The sequence below is a fragment of the Octopus sinensis genome, linkage group LG16 (genome assembly GCF_006345805.1).
Source record: "Octopus sinensis linkage group LG16, ASM634580v1, whole genome shotgun sequence".
NCBI classification, from domain to species: Eukaryota; Metazoa; Mollusca; class Cephalopoda; order Octopoda; family Octopodidae; genus Octopus; species Octopus sinensis.
The window spans coordinates 5,585,413-5,610,306 of record NC_043012.1 but is presented as its reverse complement, the minus strand read 5'-3'; the positions used below and the strand labels follow the sequence as shown (position 1 = coordinate 5,610,306).

General features: G+C 37.5%; 1 protein-coding gene across 4 annotated transcripts in view; it reads left to right on the top strand.

Moving 5' to 3' along the window:
* LOC115220266 (chromodomain-helicase-DNA-binding protein 1) overlaps positions 1–24,894 on the top strand; it is a 108,748-nt gene that overhangs the window by 7,880 nt on the left and 75,974 nt on the right. For 3 of the 4 annotated variants that reach the window (XM_029790373.2, XM_029790375.2, XM_029790374.2), the window contains exons 2-6: positions 7,729–7,932; positions 10,097–10,823; positions 13,963–14,046; positions 15,675–15,739; positions 16,814–16,969. In XM_029790373.2, the coding sequence (XP_029646233.1) occupies positions 7,751–7,932; positions 10,097–10,823; positions 13,963–14,046; positions 15,675–15,739; positions 16,814–16,969 (1,214 nt within the window). In that variant the 5' untranslated portion in view covers positions 7,729–7,750. The remainder of the gene's footprint in view (positions 1–7,728; positions 7,933–10,096; positions 10,824–13,962; positions 14,047–15,674; positions 15,740–16,813; positions 16,970–24,894) is intronic. The other variant, XM_036509862.1, reaches the window with a different exon arrangement.

The window sequence follows — 24,894 nt, the reverse complement described above, 5'->3', positions numbered from 1 at the left end:
GTAGGTAAAACGTTTGCTTCCCAACCACATGGGTCCAGTTTCACTCCCACTTGTGGCACCTTGGGCAGGTTTCTTCTACTGTAGCCTTGAACTGACCAAAGCCTTGTTAATGGATTTAGCAGATGGAGACTGAAAGAAGCCCGTGTGTGTGTGTTTGTGTCTCCTTGGCATAGCGTGACAGTTGTAAATGTCACCGTCATACAAGCAATGAAATTCATTTCCAATATTTGTGGACACTTGTCTAGCCATGGGGAAATATTACCTTGCTTGGAAACAGGTGAAGCTTGGGGACAGGATGAGCATCTTTCTCAGTAAATTCCATCTGACCCATGCAAACATGAAAATGTGGATGTTAAAACAGTGATGGTGATAAAATGTATAAAAAATAATGGGTGTATAGTGAAATGCAAAAACAAAAGGCATATTAGTTAGAAGAAAGGTTAGCTGGATGGGTCAAAAGAGTTTGCAGCAATTAAAGTTCACAAAAGGTAAATGAGCAGAGATAACGATGTTATACAGATCCAGTGCTATGTAGTAAATCCAATAAACAGATGATTAAGGTGATCAGTAAATTTGCTTAAAAATCATTCTGAAGTTGATGTACCATTCCACTCAATTTTGGATGCACATTACAAAGTTCTGTTGCAGGTCTTGGACACACCTTAAATCTTGCTGATAAAATGGTGGATAAGTTTACTTCACCTAATTAGTTTTATTTAAAGCTAAGAAAATACTGTACTTGATGTCCTATAAGATGCACTAAAACCTTTCCTTGAATAATATTGTTGAAATTGGGGTGTGTCTAATATGCCTGTGCATTTTATGCTATCAAATATGACAACTGTAATTCTTTTGCATTATCCCTTTTCATGAGGTCTAGCTTTTGGGAGTGTTTGTCTGCAGGCAAGGCTGCTTGGTAAGAAGTTTGTTTTCCAACCACATGGTTCCAGGTTCAATCCCACTCTGTTGGGATTGAATTCAAATCTCTGCTGTTACCATTTTGTATCATTGTATGTGTGTGTGTGTATGTTACTGTCTCCTTGCCTGGACTTCATTTAATAGTTGTAAATAAATGTCATTGTTTTGCAAACAGTGTCATTCGTTTCCAATCTTCTGTGAAAACATGTCTGGTCATGGGGGAAATATTACCTTACTTGGAAACAGGTGAGGGTTGACAAGGGGAAGGGCATCCAGCTGTAGGAAATCTGCCTCAGCGAATTCTGTTCAACCTTAGAAAAATAGATGTTAAAATGCTGCTGCTGATGATATATGACTTAGACATAGAACTGCATACAGAAGACTAAATTCTCAAGTTGCTATGTAAATGGCTCTGGGTACATTGAATTATCTGCATTGAAACAATTTTTTTTTTTTACTCACTGACTGCTCTTGCAGATCTTGTTTAACAAGAAGATTCTAGATTGATAAAAAAAAATATCAGGTGCAGGAGTGGCTGTGTGGTAAGTAGCTTGCTAACCAACCACATGGTTCCGGGTTCAGTCCCACTGTGTGGCATCTTGGGCGAGTGTCTTCTGCTATAGCCTCAGGCTGACCAATGCCTTGTGAGTGGATTTGGTAGACGGAAACTGAAAGAAGCCTGTCGTATATATGTATATATGTGTGTGTGTGTCTGTGTTTGTCCCCCTAGCATTGCTTGACAACCGATGCTGGTGTGTTTACATCCCCGTCACTTAGTGGTTCGGCAAAAAAGATCAATAGAATAAGTACTGGGCTTACAAAGAAGTCCCGGGGTCGATTTGCTCGACTAAAGGCGGTGCTCCAGCATGGCCGCAGTCAAATGACTGAAACAAGTAAAAGAGTAAAGCAAGAAAATAGTAACCACCAACTTGTGTTAATGTTCATTGTCTTCTGGTTTGATCTAATCCGGTTTGCAGTTGGATCTTTTCTCTTATATAACACAAACATATTCCTTTCTACTCTAGCCACAGGGCCTGAAATTTTGGGGGAGAGGGCCAGTCGATTAGATTGACCCCAATATGCAACTGGTACTTAATTTATGACCCCGAAAGGATGAAAGGCAAAGTTGACCTCAGCGGAATTTGAACTCAGAACGTAAAGACAGACGAAATACTGCTAAGCATTTCGCCCGGCATGTTAATGTTTATGCCAGCTTGCCACCTTTATATATATAAACTAGCAGTATCGCCTGGCGTTGCTCGGGTTTGTAAGGGAAATAACTATATAAGCATTTTTAGAGAGTTATAGCCAAAAAATAGCAAAAAAAATGCATTAAAAATGGAAAAAAAATGATGGTAAATTTTTTTTTAAATCGTTGACTCACCGTAGACATTTTTAGAGAGTTACTTCCCTTATATAATAACGAAAAAATGCATTAAAATGGAAAAACGATGGTAAATTATTTTAAAAATCGTAGACTCATCGTAGATGCGCGCTAACACCCAGAAGGGCTCAATATGAATCACGACCATAAGATACCCGCTTTTGGTTACACTGCACCGCAAAATGTGGGAGTAGTTAGGAATCTAAATCGTAGGAGACAGACACACAACTTGACTTTTATATATAAAGATATATTGTCAAAGAAATTTTCACTTTTGTCTCTTTTTCCGTTACATCTTGATAATTTTCTCTAACAGCTATATTCATTATGATATTTGTAAAATGCACTTAGTTTCAATGAATTTTGAAAAATAGAAGCTATTGTTTGGAACATAAATCAACATGAAATTTTGATGGAAGTTTTTAATTTCGATCACTTTGTAGCAAGAAATGTGTATCACAGGACCAAGGGTAGTGTGGGTGGTTTGATATCAAAAGGGTTAATATATATATAATTTAGAAATGAAAAAATAGCCTAAAATAGTATAATGATTATACAACTTGGAAACCCCTTACAGTTAGTTGAACTATGAAGCTTACATTTGGAATACCGAGGGCATTTTTTAAGAGAAGAGAAACATTTGTCCAATTCGAGGCCAGCATTTCTTTGCAGTTTGAGAAAATGTTTATATAGATGTGTATATATATACTTCCTGCTGCTAAAACCGCAGCTGTTAAGCGAGCAAGCACATTTGTGCTTATGCTCACAGTGTCAATAATTGAATTCCTGCTTATGTGTCAATGCTTCATTGTCTTAGACTTACAAGCATTATGTTTTGTGTGACTAGTTACTTGTTTTATTTATCTCAGTGGGTTTGGACACAAGGTTAAGTAGAATATTAAATAATGTGCTACAAAGATATTTGTAAGGTGTTTAGCTCCAGTTTGTCCTTGAGTGAGCAGACTAATTATCAAAGGTATCCCAGCTGGAATCGTACAATCTTTCATTCATACTTAGTGTGTCTTTGACTACATCATCCATATGTCCTTCCTTGTGAAGAAAGTGAGATGAGATTTGAGAATGGTTTGGTTGCTAAATCTAACAGAGGTTCATTCCCTTTCTAGCTTGTAAATTTGTGGGTAGATACTTATTGGCAGGCTCCCTTTGCAAATCATTGTCTTAGTATCAAAATGGGCTAACTAGTCGTTCCAGCATATTGAGATAATTAAGGTATCAAAAATGAGTTATATGTAATATTCTTCTTTTCATTGCATACTGGAATTCTCTCAATAACCTGGAAGAGGTCTCATATGCAACATTAGCGTACCAAAAGTCTTTTGTTTATGCATAGGTGCAGGAGTGGCTGTGTGGTAAGTAGCTTGCTTACCAACCACATGGTTCCGGGTTGTCCCACTGCGTGGCACCTTGGACAAGTGTCTTCTACTATAGCCTCAGGTCAACCAAAGCCTTGTGGGTGGATTTGGTGGATGGAAACTGAAAGAAGCCCGTCGTATATATGTATATATATATATATATATATATGTGTGTGTGTGTGTTTGTGCCTCCAACATCACTTGACAACCGATGCTGGTGTGTTTATGTCCCTGTAACTTAGTGGTTCGGCAAAAGAGACCAATAGAATAAATAAAGGTGGCAAGCTGGCAGAAACGTTAGCACACCAGGTGAAATGCTTAGCGGTATTTCGTCTGCCGCTACGTTCTGTGTTCAAATTCCGCCGAGGTCGACTTTTCCTTTCATCCTTTTGGGGTCGATTAAATAAATACCAGTTACGCACTGGGGTCACTGTAATCGACTTAATCCGTTTGTCCTCTCTGTGTTTAGCCCCTTGTGGGCAGTAAAGAAATAAGAACAAATATTAGGTTTACAAGGAATAAGTCCTGGGGGCGATTTGTTTGACTAAAGGCGGTGCTCTAGCATGGCCACAGTGAAATGACTAAAACAAGTAAAAATAGAATATTTTATAAACTTTGTACATTTTGTAAAATAACTAAAATCAGTTAGTCTGATTTATCACTAAATCAATTGTGAAACCAGAATCAAATAAGGCTAATTGGATGGACTTGGACATGTTGGGTCCTGTCAAGCTATCCAGCCCATGACAACGTGGAAGATGGAGATTAAAATATTGTGATGATGATGTTGATATATGTGTGTGTGTCTGTACCTTCACAAGGCTTTAGTTGGCCCAGGGCAATGGTAGATGATACCTGTTCAATGTGTCACTCATTGGGACTGAATGTTAAACCATGTGGTTGGGAAATGAACTTCTTAACTACCTAGTCATACCTGCACCTATAGTATCAGGAAATACTAACTAAAACAAAATAGTTATTGTATCAATGAGTAATGTCTGTGTAAACATTTGTAATTTGTTTCAAAGAGAATCTGTGGCCGTAACTTCTTAGGTGCTAGGATTACCGACTGAAAGGTCAAGTGGTTACATTTTGCTAGAGCCATAGTGTTGCAACCTTTTCTTTTTATGCATTACATATTAATCTTTCTGCTGCATTCAATTGAGCAGAAAATTCATGCAATTCTCATTTCACAGACAAGTGGATTATGGTTGCCAAGAGATATGCCGTGGTGTAAAAGTTTTTGTGAAAATATCCAAATTTGCAAGTACAAAATCTACAAATCTCAAGTTTCATTACAAATATTGTCTTTATAAAAACAGGTACAAACCTTGATGTATGATTCAATGAATGGTATTCTAAAAGGTCAGCATTTGATGAAGTGTTAAAGGTCAAATTAGTAAACCCTTTAACACTCTCATACCAGCATAGAAAAACAGCTGCAATTGAATAAGATGACAACTCTTTAGACCAGGAAAGAAGCCAGTTTTTTTGAAGATTTATTATTTCTGTGCATTTAGAACATGTGTGAGTTTATTCTTTGAAATTTATGTAAATAGTGAGGTCTCTAGGTTTCATAGGATTGTGTGTAGTAAGTAGTAATGCCATAACACAGTGGTCCCCAGATTTTTGCACCACAGACAGGTTTCATGCAAGTCACTTTTTCCATGGACTAGGGGATTAGATGCATACAAAATGAAAAAAATATATATATTTTACTAGCAGTATCGCAGACACACAACTTCTCTTTTATATATAAAGACTAGCAGTATCGCCCGGCATTGCTCGGGTTTGTAAGGGAAATAACTATATAAGCATTTTTAGAGAGTTATAGCCTAAAAATAGCAAAAAAATGCATTAAAATGGAAAAAAAAATGATGGTAAATTTTTTTTTATCGTTGACTCACCGTAGACATTTTTAGAGAGTTACTTCCCTTTTTTTAATAGCGAAAAAATGCATTAAAATGGAAAAAAATGATGGTAAATTTTTTTTAAAATCGTAGACTCATCGTAGACGCGCGCTAATACCCAGAAGGGCTCGATATGAATCACGACTATAAGATACCCGCTTTTGGTTAAACTGCACCACAAAATGTGGGAGTAGTTAGGAATCTAAATCGGAGTAGACAGACACACAACTTGACTTTTATATATAAAGATATATACAAAGTACGTAATATAAATTTTAATTTTTAAAAAATGTAAAGATCCCTTTCAGTCATGAACGACTATGGGATTGCAACTAGAATGTTTCACTCCAAGGCACAAATCCAGGCATGGTTGTCTTTTATAGAAGACCAGCAGTCATCCATGCATACCAGCCTCTCGTCATGCCAACAATGTTATCCAAGGCAAAGGCTGATATAGTTTGGTACCGGTGACATTGCAACTCATTTCTACAGCTGAGTGAACTGAGTAACATAAAGTAAAGTGTCTTACTCAAGAACACAACACACACTCCAGTCTAGGAATTGAACTCACTACCTCATGAGTGTAGCCTGACACTCTAACCACTGAGCCATGCGCCTTTGTATTATTTATGTAATTTAATTATTGTATATATAATACAAATGTAATTGTGACATTGTATATTACATACTTTATTTCTACAATTACACACCTCAAAATTAAAAAATTTATTCTTTCTGTGTGGCCTGGTATGAAATGATTCATGGTCCAGTGGCCTCTGTCCTAATGGATCTTGTCATGAACATTTGTAATGATTTGCTTCTTGGATATTTCTTTCAGAACAACACAATCGTCTTTCCAAAAGATACCATTTTCCAGAGTTATTCTATGTTTAAAATGCTTGCAGGATTTTACATCTTTGAAGCAGCATCTCCAGGCATTCTTTTACATTCTAGGAATGATTTTGCTCAGCATCAGATCACATAATATTTTTGACAATGAAAGAATGAGACTTCGATATAGGAGAAATAGAGGATTATTTTATATGTTATAATTCAGAAGAAACAGTGAAAGGTTGTCATTGTAGTACTCCTGCATTCACAACATCTACACACATACTCATTCAAACATGTATATGTACATACACACACATACAAACGTGTATGTATGTATGCAACCTCATCCTCATATACACATAGTTGCTTACATGCGAACATGTAACATCATCATCATCGATTAACGTCTGTTTTCCATGCCGGCATGGGTTGGATGGTTTGACCGAGGTCTGGAGAGCCAGAGGCTGCACCAGGCTCAAATATGGTCTGGCAGAGTTTCGACAGCTGGATGCCCTTCCTAACGCCATATATATTTAGTTATTTATACATGTAAGTGTGTGTGCGTATATATATATATATATATATATATATACACACAGATATTTGCACTCCCTCACACACACACATATGTATACAATGACAACCTTTTACTGTTTGTTCTAAATTATAACGTGTGTGTGTATGTATATATATGTATATATAAATATATATATATATATACCTATACACAGGGCTGGCTTGTGGTACTGGCAACTTCAGCAGTCGCCCAGGACACCATGTGCTTTTTAGTCTATATTTTCAGTTTTTCTCCTTATGAAAGTTTAAAAAAATTATACTTGTAAGGACGCCGATGTTCAGCTTGCCTAGGGCACCAGCAACCCTAGGGTTGGCTCTCTCTCTCTCTATATATATATATATATATATATATATACACACAGATATTTGCACTCCCTCACACACACACATATGTATACAATGACAACCTTTTACTGTTTGTTCTAAATTATAACGTGTGTGTGTATGTATATATATGTATATATAAATATATATATATATATACCTATACACAGGCTGGCTTGTGGTACTGGCAACTTCAGCAGTCGCCCAGGACACCATGTGCTTTTTAGTCTATATTTTCAGTTTTTCTCCTTATGAAAGTTTAAAAAAATTATACTTGTAAGGACGCCGATGTTCAGCTTGCCTAGGGCACCAGCAACCCTAGGGTTGGCTCTCTCTCTCTCTCTATATATATATATATATAATATACACTATTAAGCTTAAAACACTTTTCCTTTTCTTATTGCTTCAGAAACTAATCAATTGATGGACATATGAACTCCTTCAAATCAGGCTTAATAACTACTTCAGCACTTCCAGCCTCTGACTATGAAAGAGATGCTGGTTACCAGCAGTACATTCCACCCCAGCACAACAACATTAAAGTAGAAATGGGCTCCAATAAGTCAGAAGAAGAAGAAAGCAGTGCTTCGGATTCAGGCTCTGGAAATTCCAGGTAAGATTTAGTCCACTTCTTTCTCTCTCTCTCTCTTTTTTTCCCCCCCATTTTTAACATCTTCAGCTGATGGCAGCATTTATTCTGAATGTAAAGTTCTGTTGTTAATAATTTGAAAGGCCTTTCAAAACCACAGTTACTGTCTTTGATATAATTGTGTAGTTAAGAAGTTTGCTTTGCAACCGAGTGGTCCTTGGTTCTAATCACTGAGCAATGCATGGGGCAAATGTTTTATACTTTATGGCCTTGTATTGACAAAAGCCTTATAAAAAGGGGACTGCAGAAACCCATTTTCCATGTATTATATATATATATATATATATATATATATATATATATGTTTGTTAATATTTAGCAGAAGCAACAGAGTGGCTCAAGGTCCAAGAGTTTTATGCATTGGCCCTTACCAAACTAGTTAATAAGTGCCAACGCATGAAACTCTTGGACTTTGAATCACTCTGTTACTTCTAAATATTAATAAAAATATGCATATATACTCATATTTTGAGTTCTATTTTCCCTGTTTGCACCAACATACCTATATACATACATGCATATATAATATATATCATCATCGTTTAACGTTTGTTTTCCATGCTGGCAAGGGTTGGACGGTTTGACTGAGGTCTGGAGAGCCAGCGGCTGCACCAGGCTCTAGTCTGATCTGGCAAGGTTTCTACAGCTGCCCTTCCTCACGCCAACCACTTTGAGAGTGTAGTGGGTGCTTTTTACATGCCACTGGCACAGGAGCCAGTCAGATGGGCCTGGCATATACATATGTGTGTGTGTACTTCATTATTAAAGCTGCAAAAGCATCACAAAAATCTGTTATTCAGAGGTTCATGTTCCTGTTTGTTGGATAGTTTTGGTGCTTACTCTGGTGTGTGTGTGTGTATATATAGGTAAAAGATTTGCATATCTGCAAAAAAATGCATTTGGAAAAGAAATTACCTTACACATACACTACTTTCTTGTAAACCGTGATTGTCCTGTTGGAAAGCTGTAATGATGCCAAAGGACAAAAGGCAAAAACTGGCTTCAGCCTGATAAGTTTAGCATCACAAGCTAATAAAATGCTGTTCTCTTGCTGCTTATTGTTCTGAGTTTAACCTATTTCCAGAATACCTGTTTAGAGTTTTAAACTGGGAAAGCAACAAGTGTTACTTCAAGAGATACAGCACAGTAACTGTAGGCTGACTGTTCATCATATCAATGTATTGTGTCTCTCTTCTCAGAATAGTTATAGAGCATCACAGACGTTAGTTTATTATGTTAACAACTGTCAAAAAGAGAGCGCCTCATTAATTAGCAATTGAATTATATTGGGAAATGTTGAGAGGAGGGTATTTAAAAAAAATTTATATGTATTCTGAACGTGGTCGATGCCAGGCCCCTTGCCAATGATAATGATGATCCATATTTATGAAAAAAAATTTAAGGATCTTCCTTTCCTCTGTAAATTCTATTGCTAATTAATGACCTGCTCCTTTTTCAATAGTGCACTGCTGGGGTTACAACACAATAAACTGATATTTGTGCTATTCTATATCTCTCCTCATTGAATTGCCAATCTATAATTATTATAAGGTGGCAAAGTGGTAGAAATGTTAGCATGTCGGGCAAAATGCTTAGCAGTATTTCGTCTGTCTTTACAGTCAGAGTTTAAATTCCACCAAGGTTAAAATTCTAAAATGGATTGGTTTACTATTTGATTCTCCTGGTTAATGAAATGAACGTTAGTAATATCATTATGTAGAATGATGTATTTTATGGTATCCAGCGAATTTGTCTTCAACAATCCATCTACAGCAATTTACCTATGGATACAATTCATCTACAACCACACACATACATACACATACACCCTCATACAATCACATGCATATACATACAACCACACACACATACGCACATATACAACAACACACATACACACGTATACAACAATACACACATATACAACAACACACGCACACCTACAACCACACATTGTTGTAGATGAATTCACCTGGAACCATATTTTGTATAGATTAGTATACAGACACTTAAACTAGCTCAAGATCACTTACATACATGGACAAAGGGGTATTGTTTGGGTGTGCCTGTTAGGTGTGTACTTTATCTGTATCTGTTTCTGAATTCTGTCTTTTATATCTCTCCATAGTGGCTCTGATTCTGAATCAGAATCTAACTCTGGCAGCAGCTCTGACTCTGATTCCAGTTCAGCAGGCAGCAAAAACTCAGAAAATGAAACCAAAAACCATGATGCCTCAACTGGCACGGCACGTTCTGATTCTGAGAAATCTGCCAAGTCTGATGACGATGGCAATGCTGATGATGGAGATGATGATGACGACAATGGTGATGATGATGATGATGACAATGATAACAAGAGTAATAACAATGATGAGGATGAGGATGAGGATGATGATAATGATAATAATGACGACGATGATGATGAGAAACATGATGAAAATGATGAGGAAGAAGAAACATCTGCTACCGCAGCTGCTACTGGAGTAGAGCAAATGGAAGAAGATGACGACGATGATGATGAAGATGATGACAATGATGATGGTGGTGGTGGTGGTGATGATGATGATGATAACAATGATGATGAGGAAGATGAGAAAGTAGATGTTGATAATGATGGCAATGATGAAGATGAAGAAGGCGAGGAGGAGGAGGAGGAGGATAACAAAGCAGAAGCTGATTCCGATGAGAAAGACAACAGTGGTGATGAGAGTGACGATCGGAGCAAGGACAACAGCAGCGAGGAGGACAACAGCGATGACAACAGTTCAAATTCTGATTCCTACTCTCATGATACCAGCGGTTCTCCACAGCAACCTGCCCGGACGAAACGCAGTTCCAAGAAAGAATTAAAAGATGTGAGTTTTTGACTATTTTTGTTTTCATTTTGAGTTCAAAACACACAAAGAAAGCTGATTGTATGACTGGACATATGAAAGTGTACTTCATTCTCTTTGTCTGTCTCTTCTTCTCTCTCTCTCTCTCTCCATATATATGTGTGTGTGTGTGTGGTGCTCCAGCATATATATGTATATATATGTGATGCTCCAGCATGGCTGCTTTTATACATATATATTGGGTTGGTGCATAATTATTGTGGCTTTTTTTCAACGAATTCTATTAAACAAAAACAATAACAATATTTAACAAAAATATCTTTAAATGATTATTCTGACCGTCTGCCAAGCAAATGGGAAGCAGTAATTGAGGTAGATGGTGAATGTGCTCCGGAATAATCATTTAAAGATGTCTTTGTTAAATGTTATTGTTTTTGTTGAATAAAATTTATTGAAAAAAAACCGCAATAATTGTGTACCAACCCAATATATAAATATGTGTGTATGTATATATATATATATATATATATATATATATATAGATAGATAGATAAAGTAAAGACATTGAGGAAATGAACATGTATGAGCAAGAAATTCAGAATAATGGTGGAATGAACGATCAATTTCAAATGAATAAACTGCCATATGTATTGAATATATTTTCTCCTATTTGTGCACACAAATGTGTGTATTGTATAGATCTCTCTCTCTCTTTAGATGTGTGTGTGTGTGTGTGTATGCAAACTTAGGTGATGAGGTAGGTAAAGATAAAAGAGTACTCTCTACTAAAAATGGAGTTATGTATTATATTTTACTACAAGCTGATATTTCACAAATTCTTACCCTGAATTTCTTGGAATAATGGGTTTTTAAGTGTCAATAGCATATAATAGCTATATCTGTCTGCCTCTCCGTCTTTCTGTATGTATATGTGTGCATGAGAGTAAGAATATTCCTTCCATTGGTTTAGTGTTATTCTAGGAGCATATGTTGAAGAAACATGATTTTGTTCTTCGGGTAACTAGTCAATTAATTAATTTCCTCGAAGGAAAAAATAACGTAAAAATGTCTAAATTTTTATATTTATCAATCCTTGGTTGTTACAAGAAAAATAAATGTGAATAAATAAAAGGGAATTGATGTAAAATCGTGGCACTCTGTTGGTTATGATGACATGGGTTCCAGTTGATCCAACCAACGGAACAGCCCGCTTGTGAAATCAATGTGCAAGTGGCTGACACGTGGACCCTTAACGTAGTTCTCGGGGAGATTCAGCGTGACACAGAGTGTGTCAAAGCTAGCCCTTTGAAATACAGGTACAACAGAAACAGGAAGAAAGTTGTGGTGAAAGCGTACAGCAGGGTCCACCCCCATCCCCTGCTGGAGCCTCGTGGTGCTTTACGTGTTTTTACTCAATAAATGTACACAACACCTAGTCTGGGAATCAAAACAGTGACCATATGACCGCGAGTCCGCTGCCCTAACCACTGGGCCATTGCACCTCCATGATGTAAAATATTACAAAAGAGAAAACCATTGAAAGAGGAACATGGAATGTAATTTATTTATTATAACAATGTGAGTGTGGAAGTTGATATAGTTAACTTTTCTTTTCACTCTCATTTAATTTGAGTCACATTGCAGAGACTGAATTTTGTGTTGTAATCATCATCATCGTTTAGCATCCGCTTTCCATGCTAGCATGGGTTGGACGGTGCAACTGGGGTCTGGGAAGCCAGAAGGCTGCACCAGGCCCAGTCTGATCTGGCAATGTTTCTACGGCTGGATGCCCTTCCTAACGCCAACCACTCCATGAGTGTAGTGGGTGCTTTAAGAAGCTTTATTATTTGATTTTGCATTGCTCCAGTCCCCTCGGTTGAAATGAGTACTAGCTCAGTGCTGGTCTAGCTCCTTGTTCTTCCAACTGTCACATCCTGGATGTTTTACTGGGATGGGAGGGTGTCTTTGTTTGCTCAAAGCTATCTGGCATCCTAAAACAATTAGTGAAAGCATGTGCCAGGCTACCAAGTTGCCTTGATTTCAAGTGGCAACTGTAGTATATATATGCTATGCTAAGTGTGTGTATATATGTATATGTGTGTGTGTGTGTGTGTATTTATATATACATACACACACACACACATACATATATATATATATAGTGAGAATTTACAAAAGAACAAAGGTGGGTGTGTAAACAGCAAATAGATGTATTAGTTTAATGCTCGGGAAGTGAGAAAATCTTTTACGTTTCGAGCCGTCTCTCTTCGACAAAAAGGAGCACAGAAATAAACTGGGAGAGAGAATAAAAATGGTTCAGTGGCTAGCGATCTATCTTGGCGAATGCCGATATATATATATATATATTATATATATATATATATATATTATATATATATATATATATATATATATATATACATACATACATACATACATACACACACACACACGTATAAATGTGTGTGAGTGTATGTGTATATATATATATGTATATACAAAAATATCGTGTACATTATGTGAATAACATATAGTATTTTGACTGTTCTTTTTGTGCTAGGCCACTAGTAATAATAATTTCGATAATTCTTGCCAGTTCTGTCTGGCCCCGTGTCGGTGGCACGTAAAAGCACCATCCGTTCGTGTCCGTTGCCAGCATCGCCTGGCCCCGTGCCGGTGACACGTAAAAGCACCATCCGTTCGTGGCCGTTTGCCAGCTCTGTCTGGCACCTGTGCAGGTGGCACGTAAAAAACACCCACTACACACGCGGAGTGGTTGGCGTTAGGAAGGGCATCCAGCTGTAGAAACACTGCCAGATCTGACTGGGCCTGACGAAGCCTTTCAGCTTCCCAGACCCCAGTTGACCCGTCCAACCCATGCTAGTATGGAAAGCGGACGTTAAATGATGATGATGATGATGATTATTACCCTAATATTATTTATATATATATATATGTATGTATACACACACACACTCACATGTAGGTATTATCATCCATACTTTGGACCTATTGGAATCCGTACTGTTTCAAGACAGAATTATCCTCTCAGTTATGAAATATAAAGATTCTTCTTTGTATATATTTTTTTCATCATTTCTTGCATTTGCAAGCTGGAAATTAATTTAGTTTACTTTTTATTTTTCTACACAATGTTTAGCTGTGGGAAAAAACTCCTGATTTATATGGTATTAGAAGATCAGGCAGAGCACGCAAAGAACCTACAAGATATACACAGACGCGGGTGAGTGATTTCATTGTTTGTCAAGGTCTAATATACGATTATATATATATATATATATATAAAATCATGGTAATGACTAGTCTATTGGATGTTGCTATGTATCGCTGGTCACAATGTGCTTCGCATTGTTTTAGCCTTCAAAGGATGCTACCCCACTTGATAGGCAAGCAGGTCAATATTCTCCCTGGCTGGAAGACTATTCTGTTGCAGGGTTATCCAATTAGCAGTTGAGTGAACTTGAGCGATGTGAAATTAAGACGTTTTGCTTGCAAACACAATATGTTGCCATGTCTAGAGATTGAACCCACGATCGAGCAATTGCGAGTGTAACATCTTAACTACTATGCATATATAGTTCTATACATATGTCTGAGTATATATGTCTCTATGCATATTCTTGTTGTTAGGCCTTTTTGGAATTTTCACTGTTTGACGATTTTGTCTTCAACAATCCCCCCTGCCTCCTGCTACCATTTGCTGCTCTGTCCCAGTGTCTGCAACAGAATCATTGTCATCTGTGGCAAGCTGGCACACCGGGCGAGATGCTTAGCGGTATTTCATCTGCCGTTGCATTCTGAGTTCAAATTCCGCCAAGGTCGACTTTGCCTTTCATCCTTTCGGGATCGATAAATTAAGCACAAGTTACACACTGGGGTCGATGTAATCAACTTAATCCCTTTGTCTGTCCTTGTTTGTCCACTCTATGTTTAGCCCCTTGTGGGCAGTAAAGAAATAAGAATCATTGTCATCTGTGGTGTTGTCTGCAAACTTCTGAAGATGTGTCACGAGGCCAGGGATTGTTGGGTGCATTTTCAACATACATTCAGCCCATCCCAGTTCTAATGCCCACCTACTTACATATCTACCCCCTCTATACCAGTGATGTCAGTAATTATAACATCTAATCTTTTCTTATTGCAACTTTCAGATTGTTTTATTTATTTATTGGCATTATTGTTAGTGCTGAGGGCGTGTGGCGTAGTGGTTGTGCTCATGATTACAAGATCATGGTTTTGATTCCTGGATTGGGAGGTATGTTGTGTTCTTGAGCAAAACACTTCATTTTATATTGCTCCAGGCCACTCAACTGCAAATTAGTAACCTTCTGATCAGTGGGGAATGTTGTGGTTGTGTGATGACTTATAAGCCACGGAAACTGGGTAACAAGTTGTTTCTGTCATTAGAATGAGGCCATGCTGGGGCACTTGAAGAATTGACCTCAGTACTTTTTTTTTTACCACTCCCTTTTGCCAAACTGCTAGGCTACAGGGACATAAACACACCAACACTGGTTGTGAAGTGGTAGTGGAGGACAAACACAGACACACATATGTATGACAAGCTTCTTTCAGTTTCTGTCTGTCAAATACCCTCACAAAGTTGCAGTTGGCCCGAGGTTATAGTAGGAGACACTTACCCAAAGTGCCATGCAGTGGGACTGAACCTGGAACCACATGGTTGGGAAGCAAGCTTCTTACCACACAGCTGCGCCTGTGCCTACTTACGGTCTTACTGTTAGTGAGACTTAGGGATGGCAGCGAAAGCAAGTCGAAAACTCACCAGAAACTGTCTTTACTTTTGGTTTAAACTTGTGTACATTCCTTAACAGTTTTGCTTTTCTGTTATAGAACACTGACAGTGATGAAGGAAGCAGCGATAACAAGCGGAGGAAAAAACGTTCACGGCGCAAAGAGTAAGGATCTGCTCATATCATTTTCATATTGTTGCTTAGCCCCCAGGACAAACCCAGAATGAAAGACATTCCAGCTGTGATCGTTCTGTTCCTTTTTTTCAGATCTAGTATATCTTGAATTATATCGTCCAATGCATAATTTCTTTTTTGAAGATTGTAGGGTATGATTTGAGGGAGATTTGGCTGCTATTTCTAGTATGTTAAACAACCATGTAGAGGTTTGTACTTTGGCTTGAATTGGTTTTTACCTGATGTCAGTGGTTAGTGCAACAGCTATAGGTTATAATGTATTCGGAGAAAGCTTCTTGTTCAGTATTCTTTCTATCCTAACCATAAATAGCAAAGAGTGAATTTCTCAGTTTAATTGTTTGCCAGGTTTTGGAGGCAATATATCATTTGGTAATTATCACTATGATAATTGAACGATTTGATTTAAAAGTTTTATCAATTCATTGCTTAGCCTATGATGCCTTTCTTAAACAGATCTGTCCTTCCCTATGTGTGATGGAATGAAAGCGGAAAAGGAATATTTGATTCTATTTCATATATTCATTGTATTTCACAATATTTGATTATATTTCATATATTTATAACAAAACAAAGTTTAAGGTTCTTTATATAGCATCTAGGTGGGAAAAAAAGGTTATCTGACATATCTAGGTGTATGGTGGTTTTAGACTTGTTTGTTATCCTTGTGTCTTGTATATTTTTCATTTCTTTTTTCATGTTTCAATATTCGATCAGGTTATTGATTGCTTTCAGGCTGTAGAATTCCTGTTGTCCCAACAGAGGAAAATGCATAAGATTGAGACTTAAATAATGTTAAACCTTTTTTTTCAAATGTTATGTGTTCAATCCCATGACACGTATGACTTGGAAGCGTAGCAGTTGCTCGGGGAAGAGTTTGCACATCATGTACCTAGATGCATAAGTATCAGTGTTTTAGTTGTTTCCAGTTTACTCCTGTTTGGCCTTTGCAAGCATCATTTCTCCATCGAATTTCTTCACACACATGTACACAGTTCACTGACAGTAATGTTGCATTTAAAGACATTGCTGTCTGTTGTTTCTCAGGTCTGAAGATTGGCAAGGTAGTGATGATGACGATGATGATGATGATGACGATGATGATGACATTCGTAAAAAAAATAAGAAAGAAAAAGATAGCGATGATGATGATAGCAGCTATAGTGATGATTTCAAACCACCCGCTCGTCGTTCACAAAGCAAGTAAGCACAAATCATATATCTCTATAAAATTGCGATCCATCTGTGTCTACCCCTCCACCGGAAGTCTATACTGCACATCCATATTACTTTTCTCCAATTGTACTTGTGGCTGTGTATGTATATGTTTGTATGTGTGAAGGCACATGGCTCAGTGGTTACAGCATTGGGCTCACAATCATGAGGTAGTGAGTTCAATTCCTGGACTGGGCTGTGTGTTGTGTTCTTGAGCAAGACATTTTATTTCACGTTGCTCCAGTCCACTCATCTGTAGAAATGAGTTGCGATGTTACTGGTGCCAAACTTTATCGGCCTTTGCCTTTTCCTTGGATAACATCAATTGCATGGAGAGGAGAGGCTGGTATGCATGGGCAACTGCTGGTCTTCCATAAAAAATAATGTTACTTGGACTTGTGTTTCAGATGGGAACTTTCTAGCTGCAAATCCATGGTCATTCATGACCAAAGGGGGTCTTTATATGTGTGTGTTTGTTCATTGTTTTAACAGAAAATTATGTATTTGTTCTTGTATCAGTGTGTGTATCTATGTAATTGTTATATTGTAACTCGTTCAGAAATGAAATATAAGGATAAAAATCATTAACATGATTAATCATGTTAATGATTTTTATCAGGTAATCAGCATGCAACAAAAATTTATAGGTAATTTATACATTAAATTGATAATATATATATATGTATATAATTATATTAAGGACCCACTACACTCACGGAGTGGTTGGCGTTAGGAAGGGCATCCAGCCGTAGAAACACTGCCAGATCTGACTGGGCCTGATGCAGCCTTCCGGCTTCACAGACCCCAGTTGAACCGTCCAACCCATGCTAGCATGGAAAACGGATGCTAAATGATGATGACGAACAAGTGTGAAAACGACCTAACTCCAACATGCTTTAAGTATCGAGACCTTCAAAAAACCACCAAAAACTCCAGACTAACTATACACATGGCTGAAAGCGGGCTAGTGAATTTTGGTAGTTTTTTTTAAGGTCTCAGCACATCAAGCATGTTGGAGTTAGGTTATTTTCGCCCTTAATCATTCAGAAATATCTTCAATTGTATCAGTTTGTTCCATCAGTTGAATCCAACTCATGATAAATAAAATAACAAGCAAAACAAAAATATGGAAAAGAAATACCACCCAGTAAAATAACTATTATGTATTATTGAGAAAACCTCTCTGTAATCACTTGACCTGCTAGAGATAGCAGCCAAATCCCCCTGCAAGTTACCACCTATACTGTCTTAAAAAAAGAGAAGGATATATTTGGCACTGTAGTATTAGATGTACACAAATAAATGGGGTCATGACTGGAAAACCTTTAATCTGGGACTAAACAGTACCTCCTTGACATGCATTGATTTAAAATTAAGTAGAAATTACAAAATTATCAGAGGATCAAAATATTAAACATGTAGTGGCCTGAGCATTGATATATTTATGTAATTAATAAGTCTAGTTATCCACGACTATCCACTTCTCTTTGTCTCTCTTCGTTTATGTGTATATATGTATATATATGTCCTTATATTTCTTATACTTGTTTCAGTCATTTGACTGTGGCCATGCTGGAGCACCACCTTTTAGTCAAACAAAGTGATCCCAGACTTATTCTTTGTAAGCTTAGTACTTATTCTATCGGTCTCTTTTGCCGAACTAAGTTACAGGGACATAGATACACCAGCATCGGTTATCAAGCGATGAGCTTCTTTCAGTTTCCGTCAACCAAATCTACTCACAAGGCTTTGGTTGACCTGAGGCTATAGTAGAAGAGACTTGCCCAAGTGTCTCTCTCTCTCTCTCTCTCTCTCTCTCTCTCTCTATATATATATATATATATATATATATATATATATATATATATATATATACATACATACATGCTCAAGAATGGGGGTATGTAGATTTGTAAAAGAAATACATAAGCTACAACAAAAGGTCACCTCAGTTCGCAAACAAAGCAAAATGCCCAACTATCCTCTTGCATTTGTAACAGAGTGAAATATGTGCCACTAGTAATTGTTGTGCATTTTTCGTTTTGAATTAGTATTTGTCCGTGTATATCTGCTTATGAGGATTCATTACTTTAACAGCATGATACGCATGTGATCATTGTGTGTAGAAGCTATGTCTGTGTGTCTATGTAGTATTTGGAGGTTATGATGAATTTATAGAAAACAAATCATATACAAATGATAGAACTCTGTATACAAATTTAGACAAAAATATTGATACTTATGTGTTGACTTGACCATCAGGTTTTGCATTATCGGGTTGGAATAATAGAGCTGTGTGTGTGTGTGTGTATCTGTATGTGTGTGAAGGCATGTGGCATTATGGTTAGACGTGCTGCACTCACAACCTTAAAAACGTGGTTTCGATTCCCAAACCGGTTGTACCTTGTGTTCCTAAGCAAAACACTTCATTTCACATTGCTCCAGTTCACTTAGCTGTAAATGGGTAACCTTGCAATAGAATAGCCCTCTATGCTGGGGGAATGTTGGCCTGCTCACCTAGCCAGAGGGGTGGCATCATATGAAAGCTAAAATGATGAAAAGCACATTGTGACCAGTGATGTACAACAACATCCAATAGTCTAATCAATTGCATGATATTGTCATTCCGTTTACAGTGAGTAAAGGGTTTATTTTTTGTCACAACTTCACTGGAGATTTGACAACCTTCCCTGTGTTGGTGTCATGAAAAATACACCCAGATGCACTGTAAAGTGGATGGAAAATGTGCAGAGAAAGGGTTGTGAAGCCAAAGACTTTTCAACCTCTCTCAAAGCTGGTGCCATGAGTTAAAAAGAACACCCCAAATACCCTCGGTGAAGTGGTTGGCAATCGGAAGGGCATCAGTGATAGAAATCAAAGTGTAATGATACATTTGAGCACCAGTCTTTGAGTGCAGTGTTTCCCAATAAGAAATGGCTTGCATTGTGGAATCCCATTGAATACATGCCAGAATGGAAAGGGGATCTAAAATTGATGATGGTGGTAATGATCTATTTGTATAAATGTGTGTGTGTGACTATATTGGGACACTTTTTACAGGATGTAATTTGATAAGGTTAAGTTTTGTTGAAATTTTCTTTCATCAAGCTGACGGTACAGGTCAAGGTCTTCCTCCCCCACCAGCACAACACATTCAGAAACACCATTAGTTATATCAATTTGATCCTTCACTTGTTTAAAAACATTACTCAGCGAATGGGTGTTGCTAACTAAGAAGGGTACCTCTATGTGGTCACTCGACCTGCTAGAAATAGCAGCCAACCTCCCTCTAATCTCATTTTAACCCTGTCGCATTTAAACTGGTCATGTCTGGCTCAAATATTCCACCTGTTTTATGTTCAAATTGTCTGGCACCTGCTTTACAATGTCATTCTAAAAGTAAGTGATCATATCATTAAAATCTAAAAGCTGCTTGGTTAATTCAAAACAAAGTAAATAAGAATTAACATTTGATAGAGTAATCCGAATTCTAAAGGATTAACATATTCAAGAGACATTCAAGACTAGCTTTAGATATTAAAAAAAAACACCAACAAAATTCAAAGGATAGTCATAGCTGGAATACCTTAGCACAGCTCGCATGACTTCAGGAAACATTTTTTCATGCTGAGAGTTGCTGAAGTATGGAACAAACTGCCGGCATCGGTTGTTAGTTGTCGGAGCACTGCATCCTTCAAAACTTCCATGCTTCCTGAGATTCACCAACACTACACCTGATTTTCTCTCCTCCATACACACACAAGCATGTATCTGACTCATATACTGTTCGCTTTCCAGACATTTCTACATTACTGCATATACTTTATACGCACTTTCTGACAAGTTGTGGTGCACCTGAGCACTGTATACAATAATTTCATTATTATTATTATTATTACTATTATTATTATAAGTCTGCTTGATGTTGCCGACTTGGACTAAACAACAGTGTCTTGGGTTACTCAGCTTTAAAAAGGAATAATCAATTAAACATTTGTACAAGGAAATAAATTAACATTGATCTGGACATAAATGCATTTATGTATATGTACACACACACACACATGTATGTATGTGTATTATCACATATATATATATATATATATATATATATATATGTTTGTGTGTGTTTATGTATGTATAGGGTTATATACATATACATATTGATGCATGCAGATATAAAAAAGATGTCTATTAACTACTCAAAGCCAACTGGGTTTAAAAAAAAAGGCCCAGTTGCGTTCCCTTATTTATAACAGGGACAAATGTTCCTGAAATATGTATCAGTAATAACTATGTAGTTTTTTTGTTTGGAATTGAAAATTAATCCCCTACAGATGTGAAAATGTTTTACTGCTTATACAGAAATTCCAAAAAGACATTCTATTAGATTAGAGCATTTTCTTTATTCTTTTACTTGTTTCAGTCATTTGACTGCGGCCATGCTGGAGCACCGCCTTTAGTCGAGCAAATCGACCCCGGGACATATTCTTTGTAAGCCCAGTACTTATTCTATTGGTCTCTTTTGCCGAACCGCTAAGTGACGGGGACGTAAACACACCAGCATCGGTTGTCAAGCAATGCTAGGGGGACAAACACAGACACACAAACAGACACACACACACACACACACATATATATATATATATATATATATACATATATACGACAGGCTTCTTTCAGTTTCCGTCTACCAAATCCACTCACAAGGCATTGGTCGGCCCGGGGCTACAGCAGAAGACACTTGCCCAAGATGCCACACAGTGGGACTGAACCCGGAACCAGGTGGTTGGTAAGCAAGCTACTTACCACACAGCCACTCCTGCATTGTTTATTAAATAAAACTTTCTTACTGTATTTGATTGTATATTACAATTACTAGAGAAGAAGTTTCAGGTATGGAAGCAAGGTCTAGGATCAAAGGGCCTTAGAGTTAACTTAGCAAAAATCAAAGTCTTAGTAAGTAAGAAGGCAAACAAGTCATAAATCCCTTCAGGTAGATGACCCTGCTCGATCTGTAGAAAAGACATAGGTAGAAACTCCATAAGATGTACCTGGTATAAGCTATGGACACATTGAAGGTGCTGCAACATCAGAGGAAAATATTGGGTTGGTGCATAATTATTGCGGCTTTTTTTCAACAAATTTTATTCAACAAAAATCAATAACAATATTGAACAAAAACATCTTTAAATGATGGTCTGACCGTCTGCCAAGCAAATGGGAAGCAGTAATTGAAGTAGATGGTGAATATGCTCTGGAATAATCATTTAAAGATGTTATTGTTTTTGTTGAAAAAAAAGCTGCAATAATTATGTAGCTTTTGTGTGTGGAAGATGCACAGGTAGAATAAATGCCAAAAATGTACAGAAAATAGATTCCATCAACTGCCAGTGGGGAAAGCTAGAGGTAGTAGACAGCTTCCGTTACCTAGGTGATGAAGTTAGTAACGGAGGTGGATGCTCTGAGAGCATAGCTGTGAGTACAAGAATAGGCTGGGTGAAGTTCAGAGAACTCTTTCTTCTTCTGGCAACAAAGGGCCTCTCCCTCAGAGTGAAATGCAGATTGTATTATGTCTGTGTGCAAACAGCTATGTTACACAGCAATGAAGCATGGGCTGTGACAGCTGAGGACATGCATAGGCTTGAAAGAAATGAAGCCAGTATGCTTCGATGGATGTGCAATGTTAGTATGCATGTACAACAGAGTGTAAGTATCTTGAGAGAAATGTTGGGCATAAGATGCACCAGATGTGGTTTGCAAAAGAGACGACTGCGCTGGTATGGTCATGTGATGTGTATGGATGGGGACAGCTGTGTAAAGAAGTGCTGATCTCTAATTGTGGAGGGAAACTAGTAGAGGTAGACCCAGGAAGACATGGGATGAGTTGGTGAAGCATGATTTTTGAACTTTGGGCCTCGCAGAGGCGATGACTAGTAACTGAGACCTTTGGCAATATGCTGTGCTTCAGAAGACCTGTCAAGCCAAGTAATTGGCACCTGTGCTGGTAGCACGTAAAAAGCACCTTTCAAGCGTTGGGGTTTCATAGAGGCAAAGTGGCCAATGTTGGTGGCTTATGAGAAGCACCTTTCTAGTGTTGGACCTATGGCATTATCCTGTGTTGGTGGCACGTAAAAGCACCCATTACACTCTCAGAGTGGTTGGCATTAGGAAAGACACCCAGCTGTAGAAACCATGCCAAATCTGAGTGGAGTCTAGTGCAGCTTTCCAGCTTGCCAGCCCCGGTCAAAACATCTGATCTATGCCAGCATGGACAACAGACGTTAAATGATGATGATGATGAAGATGCTTACACTTATATTGTAATGGTTAGTCCATATTACTTCATAAAGAGCATAGGGGAAGTTTTCTCGGTTTCTCTGGGATGTATATTGTTTCCTGGATGGGACATCAGTCCATTGCAGGATTACTCATTTTTACCATTTGCATGAACTGGAGTATTGGGATCAGATATCTTGTGCAAAATATATTGGTGACATCCAGTTATGCCATTCCAACTAGGAAACAGTCATAGCTGTGTAATTGAGAAGTTAGATTCAGAACCATTTTGTTTTGGGTTGCACGTGTGTACATGTGCATATATGTGTGTGTGTATATATATGAACATGTTATGAACACGCACACACATGTATAGCATGTACCCAGGGTGTCACACTGTGGGTTCAGACCCGAGGCCTGTGCTGACCAAAAGCTTGTGAGTAGATTTGATAGATAGAAACTAGAAAACATATTCCTCTCCCAGATTCACACACTTATTCCAGTGGTCCTTTGGTTTTTCTAAGCCGTGTAAAAGAACTTAGAAGGTTAGGCCTCCAGCCAAGCCTTTTGCAATATCCTTAAAGCCAGAAACTTTTCAGCACCCCTTCCTCTCTATGTAAATATTTATGTGTGTGTGCGTGTGGTTACATTTGCATAGCTCCAAAAAAATCACTGAGCTACAATTGGTGGTGGTGTTACTGGCTTTGCAATTTTGAGGACTTGGAGTAAGAGTTCCTCTGTTCGGAAAGCAGTCAATGGTTAGCTGCAGGAAGGATTGCCAACTGTAAAACTTTATCTTCACCATAATGTATGTATTTGTCTAATCCATGTTAGCATTAAAAAGCAGATGTAAATCAATTAAACAGCTTTGTACATGCAACGTACATCTCTGATTTTTTTAGTTTAAAAATCTCGGGAAAAAAAAAAGCAGTGATAAATATTGCATGAAAGAATGTCTCATGTTTTTTAAAAAATGTCTTGTGTTATTTTAATCATAAGGTATGATTAAAGAGGCTTTAGTCATCTGAATGTTAATACATGAAGTTGATAAGGATTTCAAGTCTCATCTATCTACTCTCTGTGTACAGTCACACTGCCAGTGTAAATTTTCCATTGTTAATCTTGAATGCACTTTAAAGTAATGACCCTATTTTATCTCTCTCTCTCTCTCTATTTGTCTCACTAACACACACACACATTATCCTCATGATGATGATTTAATGTGTATCTTCCATGTTGGCATGAGTTGGACAGCTCAAGAGATGTCTGTACCAGTGCCTGGTTGGTACCCATCATTTCATATCCATCTTCCATGCTGGCTCGTGGTTGACCATCCAACCCATGCCAGCGTGGAAGATGGATATGAAATGATGACGATTGTGTGTGTGTGTGTGTATATATATATATATACATACACACATACATAATTTAAAAAAAATATAAGTTTGTGTGTGTTTGTATGTATGTGTGTGTGTGTGTGTATATATATATATATATATATATATATATATATATATACACACACACATTTATATATATATATATATGGGATAGTGGAAGGAACAAAATTATTTTAAAAGGGAAAAGGAAATATGCGAATTTTGCTTCTTTAATTTCTCTGACAATTTCATCTT